The sequence below is a fragment of the Bolinopsis microptera genome, chromosome 9 (genome assembly GCF_026151205.1).
Source record: "Bolinopsis microptera isolate Bmic1 chromosome 9, MBARI_Bmic_1.0, whole genome shotgun sequence".
Lineage (NCBI taxonomy): Eukaryota > Metazoa > Ctenophora > Tentaculata > Lobata > Bolinopsidae > Bolinopsis > Bolinopsis microptera.
This window is the reverse complement of record NC_087080.1, coordinates 2,607,628-2,621,963: the sequence shown is the minus strand read 5'-3', so window position 1 is coordinate 2,621,963 and position 14,336 is coordinate 2,607,628. Positions and strand designations below refer to the sequence as shown.

The window sequence follows — 14,336 nt, the reverse complement described above, 5'->3', positions numbered from 1 at the left end:
ATCACAATTCATCTTATATATATTTAAGAATTCAAACTAATTCGTTAATCTTCAGCAACAAATCAGAAGATAAGTTATCAGCTTTTTAGGATCATCATTATAGTTTAAAAGTCACAAAAAAAACAACACAATTTCGTAAAATGGTGTAATAAGAGTCGAGTAGATCCAACACAACACTGTTATGGATAAAAACAATATATCTTACAAATAATAAGTTGCAAATAACGCTCCCGGATATGTTTCATAACATTCTTTTATCATTTTAACAAATATCATGTCCAAATATCTTCTTTTATTAATAGACATAAATAAGCAAATACTGATTAAGTCTCATGCAGAACATCGTTGTTAATTTTAATCATTTAAGCACGGAGATTTCGAAGTATCAATCAAATATTAAGGTAGATATAATATAATTTTCAATTTTTAGTGAATCAATGTATTGTTCTTAACAATGTTGGACGGGTGATGTGAATTTAAGAATTTAACAAAGGTAAAACTAAAATATAAAGAATAATAAAAAGAAACTGTATAATTATATATCTCGTTTTGTGAGCATAAAAAATTGTATAAAACAAATAAAAACATCAGCCCATAATACTCAAATATAGATTAAACCGTAACAGTTGACATCCCGAAATGTTGAACGGTACAAACTTTTAGGAAACCCATACCATTAAAATTCATCCCAGTCTAAAAATAGCACTTCAAGATAAAACATTTCGGTTTTAGAACTCTGCCTTTTGGATTTTTGGTAGCACAATCTTTGAAATTCAAAATACAAACGAAACCGTGGCAGCAGCGAGACAAATGTCATCATCTCTTCATTTCAAATCAGGACAAGCAGCAGGACAAATCCATTTCAAGTGGTCGGATAATGCGTTTCCGGGATAATTATTTAATTGTTAGTTCTTGAACTGACGCCATTATGTAATCATACCTAATTAGACCTAATAATACCAATATCATGAACCGATATAAGGAAATCTATTCCGTTTAGTATCTTCAGTATGTATATAAGAAAGTGATTTACAAACGTTAGAAAGTGAAAGAAAATGATAATTAACTGTCAGGGTCCCTCGAACAATCTACAAATCGTCATATTTAGAAGAATCATTCCTTTACAATAATGATGTAGCTTGGATTAAGCTTTCAGAATTCAGTAGCAGATATATTACTGTAAAAGATATGCATTATTAACAGGTAACATGTGTTAAATCTTCAAAATTATTTACATCTCAAAACAAAGCGTACAAACAGTCGACTTAGAAAATAATCAGATATCTAACCTTGATAATAACTACTTAACTACTTCACTGATATATAATAATACTTAATACTTAAATCAAACGAACTTAATAGTTATTAATATTAAATCTTTCATTACAAAATCAGTATAAACATAAGATTTTCGGCACAAATTATTAATTTACTAATCAATAAATACAAATAAACGTGGTCGTGACTATGAACGGGTATAAATTACAAAATAAAAGCAAGAAATTCTCCACCTACCATGGTTATGAACTAATGAATTTTTTCCTATGTTCTACTCACATTCAATTATATTATATTGAACATATACTGGGTGCTCGTGGTGAATGCGAAGGGTAATAAATAGTGAAAATAACAAATATATCTAATCTTGTGATTCGTGATTACAATTTATATATATGAAGTAGAAAAGTTAAAACTGATTAATTAATTATTGCTGATTAATTTTTCTTTGAATTAGAAATTAATACAGCTCCATTAATTACCAAAAAAGAATCTTATCCTAAAAACGATTTTAATATCTAACTGACCCTGGGGATCGACCAGCACAAACTCAATTTTCTTCATAGCCTTTGATCATAGCTTCGGTGGCTTACCCAATTTTTCCATTTCACTGAATTTAGCTGGCGCAAATTACAGTCCTATCCCCACGATAACATATTGGTTAAACAGTTCAGTTCAACAGAACTACACGTGATGCCCATATAAGGGTACTAGTACTCTGCTACACTCAGCCTCCTAACCTACTGACCGTAAACGGTCATATCAATCTGCTCGTCAACCTTGTCAGCCTTGATAGTTGGAGGTTGTTTCCGTTTGAAGAAGCCACACTTCCAGAGACACAGCACGAAGAGGCAGAGGATGAGAATACCACCTATAATTGCTCCGATTATAACCCATAACATGTTTGTGCTCTTTCTCTGAAAAGAAGGAGAGGTGTTATAATTAGTTAATTATAATTAATTAATTATAATTAGTGAATTATAATTAATTTCAGAACGGCACGCATGGTAGCACAATTATTTAGTGATCATCCCGATTATTTAGCGGCAATCGGGTAAACCGACCTTACAAATAGGATGCAATATTTTAAATATCGGTAAACTTTTCAACTCGCCTCTAATAAAAACCTTCAGGAGGGCCAAAATTCTTATAAAAAATTAACAAAATTAATTTAAATCAATTACCACTGAGGGATAGAGTTCACTTCTAGCATTAGCGGATCGTTTAATGGGCAGTACCAAGTCATGTGCGACACCAGATATCCTAGCAAACGAAGTTATGTTAACTCCCGGGCTGTTATACAAATTGGCCTCGTGAACCTGAAATAAATTATGAAGTTAAGGAACAAGTCTAACGTACAGTGGGTAAAGATATAATCACACGATTATAGCTGACAGTAATATTTTGGTTCGTATTTCCATTGTTTATAATCTGTTTATAATCTGTTTATAATCGACTTTACGACCACAAACCTTGCCGAATAGAGAGATTTTGAAGCCGTGGTTAAATCCGGAACCTCTATTTATGTTGTTGATGCTGCAATTAAGTTGGAGACAAGCTTCTGGGTTAGCAACGCAGTTCATACTCTCAGGAATTGAAAAGTCGTCGTCTCTATCAGTGATTGGTAGTACTAGGTCATCTGTTATCTGTAGCGATTTTTTGTCGCCAACCTGGAAGGGAACTATGATTGAGACATGAAACTTGCGTTACATTTCAACGAATAATATTAATGGCTTTATTTCATCAAATAAATTGGGAAATCGGGAATTTTATAAGGAAACACTTAAGTTTCCAATCGCAGCTATTTCACCCACAGCTAGAATCAACAGAAAACAAATTCAATCTGAACGTACTGGTGCAGGGTACAGTTCTGCAAGAGAGGGAGTACAGTACACTTCCATATCATCTGGGGTCCTCATACTTATGTTGTAGAGAGGCACAATGTGGATATCTTTTACTGGAACTTTCTGGGGCCAGTAAATGCTCACTGCCACACCCTCCACAGAAGGTTGCTGGGCGTCTTCGCTCAGTTCTATCGAGTACTCGTGCCTAGACAAAATATATTATCAGTATACAGTGAGATAACTAGAATTTTCTCGAATAATATCAGATTAGATCTTTAGATACAGTTTTTTTTAAATAAAGTAAATTGTTTGACTAACTTGATTTCGATGCCGGGACTACCAATAGCCTTGTTCACGACAGTATATTGGTTGTTAAATGCAACCTTAGATCGACTAGCTCCGCCATTTATCATCAAATCAGCCAACTCTTTCACCTCAATCACTCTCCCAGCTACATTGTTGCTAAAATCTTCATCAATAGTAGGATCATCTACGACCACCTCTACACTTATATCTAGATAAGTTGGCTGTGTGATATCGGGGATATCGAACTCTATTCCAAAAGTGTGAACTTTTTCGTCCTTGTTGATCGGTCCATCATCCGAGATTTTGCAGAGAAGATAGGATTCCATCATTTGACAGTTCACATTAGCAGCATCTATTGAAACGGTAGAAAAGATCATTTCAGCGGGGAATGATATGTTAACAGCAGCGTTGTAAACATAGTTGTATTCGTCAAGTCCAATGTTGGAAACAGTTATCATCTGAGTAAAGGATGGTACGTATCCAAAAACAACTGAGGGGTAGAGATTACTCTGAGAGAAAGTCACCACAGGATCAAGCTCCACGGAGAGATCAGCTGTACAGATACCAGTATCAGGGTGGCACTCCGACTGAATAGACAGCTCCTTTCTCTGGCCCTTGATAATCTCCTGGTTCAAAACCAATGACGTTAGGGTTGGATCGTCAATCTCGGCGGTCATGATAACGGGCATGGGGTTGACATGTCCAGTGCTGTTGTCATAGTATATCTTCTGGTTGTTGGTACAGAATGGTGAGCCAGTCTGAGTAGATACGTTCATTGTCAGAGGTACCCAGGTTCGAACTCGTTCGCTTTCCGAGAATGACAGGCGGAAGTATTCAGGGTCGACAGTGATGCTAAACTTGATGGGAACTTCGTCAATAGCAATAGGATCACGATCAAGTCGCTCTTCGTAGTGCAAACACACCTGTGTTAAATCAACAAATTAATAACATACAGTCTACTAATAAATGGCTATTTTCAATTTGATGCGTTGAATTGAAAATCTGAGCGGTTAATTTTACATCATTGGGCCAGAAAATAGAGTCAATTATAACATAAAATAGCAATAGATAATTCCTAACGTGAATTGAATCTATAATAAGCTGTTTTAGTAAAGGTCGACCAGTTGACTGAGGGTGACTGAGGGTGACTGACCTGTAAAGAGGTGACTTTGTGTGTGTCATTAAAAGTAGTCAACTTGAATGTCAGATCAGGAACAACATCAATGATACTTTTGCTCCTAATGAACGCCACGTGCCCAGATTCATAAGCTCCAATAGCTATATCCGGATATCCATTTCCATCCATATCTTTTCCAGGTGAGAGACTCCAACCAAACGTCCTGATATTATCCAAAACGTTGAGAGTGGAAGGTTTGATGAGTTGGGAGTATTTGGATTGGAGACCAGCCGGCCCACCTAGGTAGAGGAATACAGCTCCTTCACCGTCATCATAATAAGGAGCTCCAACGAAAATGTCTGCGTAAGTGTCATCGTTCATATCTCCACCGTTAGATAGGGAGTAACCAAATGCTGCGTTGGCCTGGTCCCCCATTATAGACGTTGGGTTTTCTAGTGCGTCAAAGTCGTCCAAATAGTCAGATCCATACAAGATGTAGATTTTTCCTGGAAAGGATCAGAATAAATTGTGCGTGCCGTAGTCATGCGAATGCCACGTGATTGATGGTCTCTTTAAAAGCAATATATCTACATGAAAATCGATTGCATTTTAATTTGCATATACTTAATTAATGTATTAAGGACGATGTTAAAGATTGTAATACAAAAATGTATGTAAGGGCTATATTTCACTTTTCAATTACATAAAGAAAATTCTGTGATACCTGTATCAGCGAAAATGTCATGGGCGGTATAATCAGTAAACCAAGGAGCTCCGACTATTACATCCTCGAATCCATCACCATTGACATCTGCACAAGCTAAACTGTGTCCAAAATAGCTGCCCATTTGTTCTCCAGCGAAGTTGTATATCCAACCAGGCTCTTCGTCATTAATAAATTGTTCCATAGCCTGTGCTGGCATACCCTCCATCATCGATGAATAAATTCTGACCTGAACAATTATGATGATTTAAATTTTAAATTGAAAACATTAGCTCCGTTTCTTCATATTATACTTATCTAGATACAGACTTTTCATGGTTAAAATAGTTTGTTATTTAAATTTATGGATTATTTTGATTTGTACGGCAAAAGTGATCGATAGAAATTTTATAATTTACCTCTCCTGAATACATTTCACCTCTCGGCCCGCCAAATACCATTTCGTAACCATTCCAATCTTGATCTCCATCCATATTACAAATAACAGAACTGTAGCCCATGTATTTGTCAGTGGTTGGTACATTTTGAGGGGTGGCAATCTTTACAATGTCGATAGATTCATCCACGGGATTTAGAAGATCGTACATGAAGGCTCGACCAAGTGCTTGATCAGTTCCGGGAGCCCCTGAAACCAATCACATAGTGTTTAAACGGATAGTGTTTAATTCCTTATATTAAGAGAAATTGCTTAAAATACTGATTAAAAAGAAAAGTACTATGAGCTAAGTTATTTAATTGAGTTCAATAAAAGTTGATATATAAGACCTGTATAACTTACCTAGTACGATGGTATCATCGCGTAGGGCAACAGACATACCAGCTTGACAATAACCGTAAGTCATGTAACCCGCATCTTGGTTGTTATCACAGGGTTTAAAGTTTCGTAGGTCCCAGGTATCAAGATCACCATTAGTCTGAAATACAATTTATTATAACAATAATGATAATAACTAGAAATTTATACATTGATTTATAGTAAAAAAGAACTCAAAATCCAAAGATTCAGTTCAAGCCATCTAAAGCGAATCATGAACATTATATTGTACATAAGAACTTAGCATTTTATCAGATATGGGTTTTTATGAGGAAGTTATTTTATGAAACTTATATGAATACTCTTTCAAAAATATGAGTCTTTTAAGTCTCTTATTAAACAAGACAATATCAGTCAATGTTCTCAATTTATAAGGAAGCTGTAACAAAGTAGGTAAGATTCCAAACGTAGGGTTCGCAAGATAAGGAAGTTCACTCTCATTTCTTGATTAGTAAAATACAAAAGTAATCAACAACAAAAAATATTAGCTAAAATCAGACTCATGTAGATTTAATTATCAAATACAATAAACTAATCGTGTCAGCTTACCACTATACAGCGACCAATGAGCTGTCTTGGAAGGTCCCCTTTGTAGCTGTTCAGCCAGAATCTGTGCTCATATCGATGACCACACACAGCAACATAATCATCAGTTGCAGCCATTGATACACCAAGAAACTGTCGGCTTTTATTCTCAGCAAGTATAGTATAAATATCACTTTCCTCTGGCTCTTTTAGTCCAAAATCGTCATAGTAGGCATTACCACCATCATTAAAAGCATCAATGGTTTCAACACACTCAACAGGTGTGGAGGAAACCTCATCTAGACGTGGAACATTGCATTTGAACACTGCTCCTCCCTCCACAACCCCTGGTATGCCTGTATTCGCATCAGGAGATCCAACTAATATTAATTTTTCGTCTGCACCTTTTTTGTGCAATGCGACTGTGTAGCCAAACATGCCATTGTCACTTGTTAATATTTGAACTGATTGAGTGTCAAGATTGAACTGAAGAGAAAGTCCAAATAGGCTGAGTAACAGGAGAAGCATGATGTGATTCAATGTAACTGGTGTTCTTTTGACAATATCACCTCATACCTGAATGGTCATTGGTCATGTATTAGGCTTCAGTGAACTTTATTACAGTAAGCAATATTAATAATAATCTTTATATATTTTCAATAAGCAAACTTGATGATATAAGAGAAACAAGCAATTCTCCAACAAAACTCCGCAACAAAACCCAACTATCTCCACAGATACTTGCAGCTCTGAAGTGATTCCTGAAATCATGCAAACACAATTTTGTGGTTTCTGGGGATCTCTGATAAAAGATTCTAGAAAGAGGTTTAAATAAATTAGTGTAAAAGTCTCATCCTAATCATCATTAATTAACACTGTAAAGGTGCAAATATGACAACTTTAAACTTGATGTTAGGATTTGAAACAACTGTGAGCAGAACAGTTCCAAGCTACACACTGAGGATGAGAGACTATTCTACAGTCTTATCCCTGGGTTTCCCCTAGAGACATATTCTATAAGCTCATGCTAAAGCTTTAATGCCTGGTAAGAACTAAATTAAATATTTATACAAAATTTAAACATTTTAATAAAATTCTAGGTTCAAAGACCCAGTAAAAAACTGCCTGATTATAAGTTAATAAAACGTTTCTTGGCAACATGGGGATTAAACCTAAGAAATTCATTATGCTTTTCTTTATTAATAACATAATTGGTTCCCTCACTGCTCAAACAAAATTTTTGACGCTCGATTCACAACCGGCCCAGCTGACATTTAAGCGTTCCCTCATGACACAGCTCATCTCCCTCAGATTATAACACTTTCTCACATCCTCCACTATATAATATACACTTTGATTTCTCCGGCAACCTTCCCTATATACTAAACTAGGGTTGCCATACCACAGAGACACGCTAACACAGAATTTTTTCCGATTTGATAAAGTTGGTACCAAAAGTTGTTTAAAATTGTGAATAAAATAATTCCACCACGTGTAGCAATTTTCGCTAAAAATGCTGCACGGCGCCTGTTCACCGCGCGAGCCTTTCACACAAATTTTTTCCTTTTCACCCTTTTGAAAAAAAACTCGGTCTGGCCGTCTGGAAGCCCATAGAATTCCAGTTCAGAAACCGAGTAAGGAGGTGCGGCTACTGATGAGAAGCCTCCTTAAAGTTTATTTGGGTTAGAAACGACATCTGGGTCCCTACCCTCGCACAAGATTATTCTCAATTTTCTTGTTGTGTCCACAACTATACCGTTGATCAGAGTCACATCTGATGACTTCAGTGAAAGGGCTGATGACTTCAGTGAAAGAGCTGGTGACCTAGTGAAAGTGCTGGTGACGATGAGAAAGACCATAAACCAGGGATTCCTTCGGGAGCATGTAAGATTATATCCAAAGTTTGTTCGCCAATGGGGTGTGTCTGGGTGTCAAAGATCTTCAAGGTGGGTGCTACTTGTGATGAACTCTAGAAGGATGGGATGGTAATACTCGGTCTGGCCGTCTGGAAGCCCATAGAATTCCAGTTCAGAAACCGAGTAAGGAGGTGCGGCTACTGATGAGAAGCCTCCTTAAAGTTTATTTGGGTTAGAAACGACATCTGGGTCCCTACCCTCGCACAAGATTATTCTCAATTTTCTTGTTGTGTCCACAACTATACCGTTGATCAGAGTCACATCTGATGACTTCAGTGAAAGGGCTGATGACTTCAGTGAAAGAGCTGGTGACCTAGTGAAAGTGCTGGTGACGATGAGAAAGACCATAAACCAGGGATTCCTTCGGGAGCATGTAAGATTATATCCAAAGTTTGTTCGCCAATGGGGTGTGTCTGGGTGTCAAAGATCTTCAAGGTGGGTGCTACTTGTGATGAACTCTAGAAGGATGGGATGGTAATACTCGGTCTGGCCGTCTGGAAGCCCATAGAATTCCAGTTCAGAAACCGAGTAAGGAGGTGCGGCTACTGATGAGAAGCCTCCTTAAAGTTTATTTGGGTTAGAAACGACATCTGGGTCCCTACCCTCGCACAAGATTATTCTCAATTTTCTTGTTGTGTCCACAACTATACCGTTGATCAGAGTCACATTTGATGACTTCAGTGAAAGGGCTGATGACTTCAGTGAAAGAGCTGGTGACCTAGTGAAAGTGCTGGTGACGATGAGAAAGACCATAAACCAGGGATTCCTTCGGGAGCATGTAAGATTATATCCAAAGTTTGTTCGCCAATGGGGTGTGTCTGGGTGTCAAAGATCTTCAAGGTGGGTGCTACTTGTGATGAACTCTAGAAGGATGGGATGGTAATACTCGGTCTGGCCGTCTGGAAGCCCATAGAATTCCAGTTCAGAAACCGAGTAAGGAGGTGCGGCTACTGATGAGAAGCCTCCTTAAAGTTTATTTGGGTTAGAAACGACATCTGGGTCCCTACCCTCGCACAAGATTATTCTCAATTTTCTTGTTGTGTCCACAACTATACCGTTGATCAGAGTCACATCTGATGACTTCAGTGAAAGGGCTGATGACTTCAGTGAAAGAGCTGGTGACCTAGTGAAACTGCTGGTGACGATGAGAAAGACCATAAACCAGGGATTCCTTCGGGAGCATGTAAGATTATATCCAAAGTTTGTTCGCCAATGGGGTGTGTCTGGGTGTCAAAGATCTTCAAGGTGGGTGCTACTTGTGATGAACTCTAGAAGGATGGGATGGTAATACTCGGTCTGGCCGTCTGGAAGCCCATAGAATTCCAGTTCAGAAACCGAGTAAGGAGGTGCGGCTACTGATGAGAAGCCTCCTTAAAGTTTATTTGGGTTAGAAACGACATCTGGGTCCCTACCCTCGCACAAGATTATTCTCAATTTTCTTGTTGTGTCCACAACTATACCGTTGATCAGAGTCACATCTGATGACTTCAGTGAAAGGGCTGATGACTTCAGTGAAAGAGCTGGTGACCTAGTGAAAGTGCTGGTGACGATGAGAAAGACCATAAACCAGGGATTCCTTCGGGAGCATGTAAGATTATATCCAAAGTTTGTTCGCCAATGGGGTGTGTCTGGGTGTCAAAGATCTTCAAGGTGGGTGCTACTTGTGATGAACTCTAGAAGGATGGGATGGTAATACTCGGTCTGGCCGTCTGGAAGCCCATAGAATTCCAGTTCAGAAACCGAGTAAGGAGGTGCGGCTACTGATGAGAAGCCTCCTTAAAGTTTATTTGGGTTAGAAACGACATCTGGGTCCCTACCCTCGCACAAGATTATTCTCAATTTTCTTGTTGTGTCCACAACTATACCGTTGATCAGAGTCACATCTGATGACTTCAGTGAAAGGGCTGATGACTTCAGTGAAAGAGCTGGTGACCTAGTGAAAGTGCTGGTGACGATGAGAAAGACCATAAACCAGGGATTCCTTCGGGAGCATGTAAGATTATATCCAAAGTTTGTTCGCCAATGGGGTGTGTCTGGGTGTCAAAGATCTTCAAGGTGGGTGCTACTTGTGATGAACTCTAGAAGGATGGGATGGTAATACTCGGTCTGGCCGTCTGGAAGCCCATAGAATTCCAGTTCAGAAACCGAGTAAGGAGGTGCGGCTACTGATGAGAAGCCTCCTTAAAGTTTATTTGGGTTAGAAACGACATCTGGGTCCCTACCCTCGCACAAGATTATTCTCAATTTTCTTGTTGTGTCCACAACTATACCGTTGATCAGAGTCACATCTGATGACTTCAGTGAAAGGGCTGATGACTTCAGTGAAAGAGCTGGTGACCTAGTGAAAGTGCTGGTGACGATGAGAAAGACCATAAACCAGGGATTCCTTCGGGAGCATGTAAGATTATATCCAAAGTTTGTTCGCCAATGGGGTGTGTCTGGGTGTCAAAGATCTTCAAGGTGGGTGCTACTTGTGATGAACTCTAGAAGGATGGGATGGTAATACTCGGTCTGGCCGTCTGGAAGCCCATAGAATTCCAGTTCAGAAACCGAGTAAGGAGGTGCGGCTACTGATGAGAAGCCTCCTTAAAGTTTATTTGGGTTAGAAACGACATCTGGGTCCCTACCCTCGCACAAGATTATTCTCAATTTTCTTGTTGTGTCCACAACTATACCGTTGATCAGAGTCACATCTGATGACTTCAGTGAAAGGGCTGATGACTTCAGTGAAAGAGCTGGTGACCTAGTGAAAGTGCTGGTGACGATGAGAAAGACCATAAACCAGGGATTCCTTCGGGAGCATGTAAGATTATATCCAAAGTTTGTTCGCCAATGGGGTGTGTCTGGGTGTCAAAGATCTTCAAGGTGGGTGCTACTTGTGATGAACTCTAGAAGGATGGGATGGTAATACTCGGTCTGGCCGTCTGGAAGCCCATAGAATTCCAGTTCAGAAACCGAGTAAGGAGGTGCGGCTACTGATGAGAAGCCTCCTTAAAGTTTATTTGGGTTAGAAACGACATCTGGGTCCCTACCCTCGCACAAGACTATTCTCAATTTTCTTGTTGTGTCCACAACTATACCGTTGATCAGAGTCACATCTGATGACTTCAGTGAAAGGGCTGATGACTTCAGTGAAAGAGCTGGTGACCTAGTGAAAGTGCTGGTGACGATGAGAAAGACCATAAACCAGGGATTCCTTCGGGAGCATGTAAGATTATATCCAAAGTTTGTTCGCCAATGGGGTGTGTCTGGGTGTCAAAGATCTTCAAGGTGGGTGCTACTTGTGATGAACTCTAGAAGGATGGGATGGTAATACTCGGTCTGGCCGTCTGGAAGCCCATAGAATTCCAGTTCAGAAACCGAGTAAGGAGGTGCGGCTACTGATGAGAAGCCTCCTTAAAGTTTATTTGGGTTAGAAACGACATCTGGGTCCCTACCCTCGCACAAGATTATTCTCAATTTTCTTGTTGTGTCCACAACTATACCGTTGATCAGAGTCACATCTGATGACTTCAGTGAAAGGGCTGATGACTTCAGTGAAAGAGCTGGTGACCTAGTGAAAGTGCTGGTGACGATGAGAAAGACCATAAACCAGGGATTCCTTCGGGAGCATGTAAGATTATATCCAAAGTTTGTTCGCCAATGGGGTGTGTCTGGGTGTCAAAGATCTTCAAGGTGGGTGCTACTTGTGATGAACTCTAGAAGGATGGGATGGTAATACTCGGTCTGGCCGTCTGGAAGCCCATAGAATTCCAGTTCAGAAACCGAGTAAGGAGGTGCGGCTACTGATGAGAAGCCTCCTTAAAGTTTATTTGGGTTAGAAACGACATCTGGGTCCCTACCCTCGCACAAGATTATTCTCAATTTTCTTGTTGTGTCCACAACTAATCGTGTCAGCTTACCACTATACAGCGACCAATGAGCTGTCTTGGAAGGTCCCCTTTGTAGCTGTTCAGCCAGAATCTGTGCTCATATCGATGACCACACACAGCAACATAATCATCAGTTGCAGCCATTGATACACCAAGAAACTGTCGGCTTTTATTCTCAGCAAGTATAGTATAAATATCACTTTCCTCTGGCTCTTTTAGTCCAAAATCGTCATAGTAGGCATTACCACCATCATTAAAAGCATCAATGGTTTCAACACACTCAACAGGTGTGGAGGAAACCTCATCTAGACGTGGAACATTGCATTTGAACACTGCTCCTCCCTCCACAACCCCTGGTATGCCTGTATTCGCATCAGGAGATCCAACTAATATTAATTTTTCGTCTGCACCTTTTTTGTGCAATGCGACTGTGTAGCCAAACATGCCATTGTCACTTGTTAATATTTGAACTGATTGAGTGTCAAGATTGAACTGAAGAGAAAGTCCAAATAGGCTGAGTAACAGGAGAAGCATGATGTGATTCAATGTAACTGGTGTTCTTTTGACAATATCACCTCATACCTGAATGGTCATTGGTCATGTATTAGGCTTCAGTGAACTTTATTACAGTAAGCAATATTAATAATAATCTTTATATATTTTCAATAAGCAAACTTGATGATATAAGAGAAACAAGCAATTCTCCAACAAAACTCCGCAACAAAACCCAACTATCTCCACAGATACTTGCAGCTCTGAAGTGATTCCTGAAATCATGCAAACACAATTTTGTGGTTTCTGGGGATCTCTGATAAAAGATTCTAGAAAGAGGTTTAAATAAATTAGTGTAAAAGTCTCATCCTAATCATCATTAATTAACACTGTAAAGGTGCAAATATGACAACTTTAAACTTGATGTTAGGATTTGAAACAACTGTGAGCAGAACAGTTCCAAGCTACACACTGAGGATGAGAGACTATTCTACAGTCTTATCCCTGGGTTTCCCCTAGAGACATATTCTATAAGCTCATGCTAAAGCTTTAATGCCTGGTAAGAACTAAATTAAATATTTATACAAAATTTAAACATTTTAATAAAATTCTAGGTTCAAAGACCCAGTAAAAAACTGCCTGATTATAAGTTAATAAAACGTTTCTTGGCAACATGGGGATTAAACCTAAGAAATTCATTATGCTTTTCTTTATTAATAACATAATTGGTTCCCTCACTGCTCAAACAAAATTTTTGACGCTCGATTCACAACCGGCCCAGCTGACATTTAAGCGTTCCCTCATGACACAGCTCATCTCCCTCAGATTATAACACTTTCTCACATCCTCCACTATATAATATACACTTTGATTTCTCCGGCAACCTTCCCTATATACTAAACTAGGGTTGCCATACCACAGAGACACGCTAACACAGAATTTTTTCCGATTTGATAAAGTTGGTACCAAAAGTTGTTTAAAATTGTGAATAAAATAATTCCACCACGTGTAGCAATTTTCGCTAAAAATGCTGCACGGCGCCTGTTCACCGCGCGAGCCTTTCACACAAATTTTTTCCTTTTCACCCTTTTGAAAAAAGGCAATAGTGAAAGGTTACGAATGGAGGTTTTTGCAGAAAAACGTGGATTTTGGAGATAGCAGTAGGCGGGTCTGAATATGATGTCATTCCGTCCGTTACCATGCAACGAAAAAGTTGCGCACGCGCGAGGATTGCTTGCGGAGATGTGATGTATAGATAGCCTGTGATCTATGAATGCGCGGCGCAACTGTGTTTTAATGTATATGATGCATGTAATGTTTGTAGGTTTACAACCTACCAGGACGCGCGCCGAGTTGGACTCGTCGACTATATGGAACAGATATTTAACGAGTATCACCCGTTAAATGTAATGTATAATATTACTATTAGGTAATACGCCCAATTTGTA

The 14,336-nt window shown here is 39.0% G+C and overlaps 2 protein-coding genes across 2 annotated transcripts in view; both read right to left on the bottom strand.

Moving 5' to 3' along the window:
• The window catches only part of LOC134820423 (AP-1 complex subunit mu-1-like), a 111,816-nt gene that overhangs the window by 77,177 nt on the left and 20,303 nt on the right, over positions 1-14,336 (bottom strand). The window lies entirely within an intron of this gene.
• LOC134820418 (integrin alpha pat-2-like) lies at positions 132-7,190 on the bottom strand. The gene is made up of 10 exons (XM_063830793.1): positions 6,633-7,190; positions 6,048-6,183; positions 5,668-5,894; positions 5,270-5,498; positions 4,582-5,051; positions 3,441-4,351; positions 3,132-3,327; positions 2,751-2,948; positions 2,463-2,597; positions 132-2,195 (listed from the first exon to the last, which is right to left on the bottom strand). The coding sequence occupies exons 1-10, from the start codon at positions 7,134-7,136 to the stop codon at positions 2,019-2,021; spliced, it is 3,183 nt and encodes a 1,060-aa protein (XP_063686863.1). The 5' UTR covers positions 7,137-7,190; the 3' UTR covers positions 132-2,018.

Bases quoted from the DNA above. Each gene is read 5' to 3' on its own strand.
- LOC134820418 (XM_063830793.1), bottom strand. From the start codon at position 7,136: ATGCTTCTCCTGTTACTCAGCCTATTTGGACTTTCTCTTCAGTTCAAT. The intron at 5,895-6,047 runs GTAAGTTATACA...GATTGGTTTCAG, and splicing joins CGATGATACCATCGTACTAG to GGGCTCCCGGAACTGATCAA. The intron at 4,352-4,581 runs GTCAGTCACCCT...GATTTAACACAG, and splicing joins ACAAAGTCACCTCTTTACAG to GTGTGTTTGCACTACGAAGA.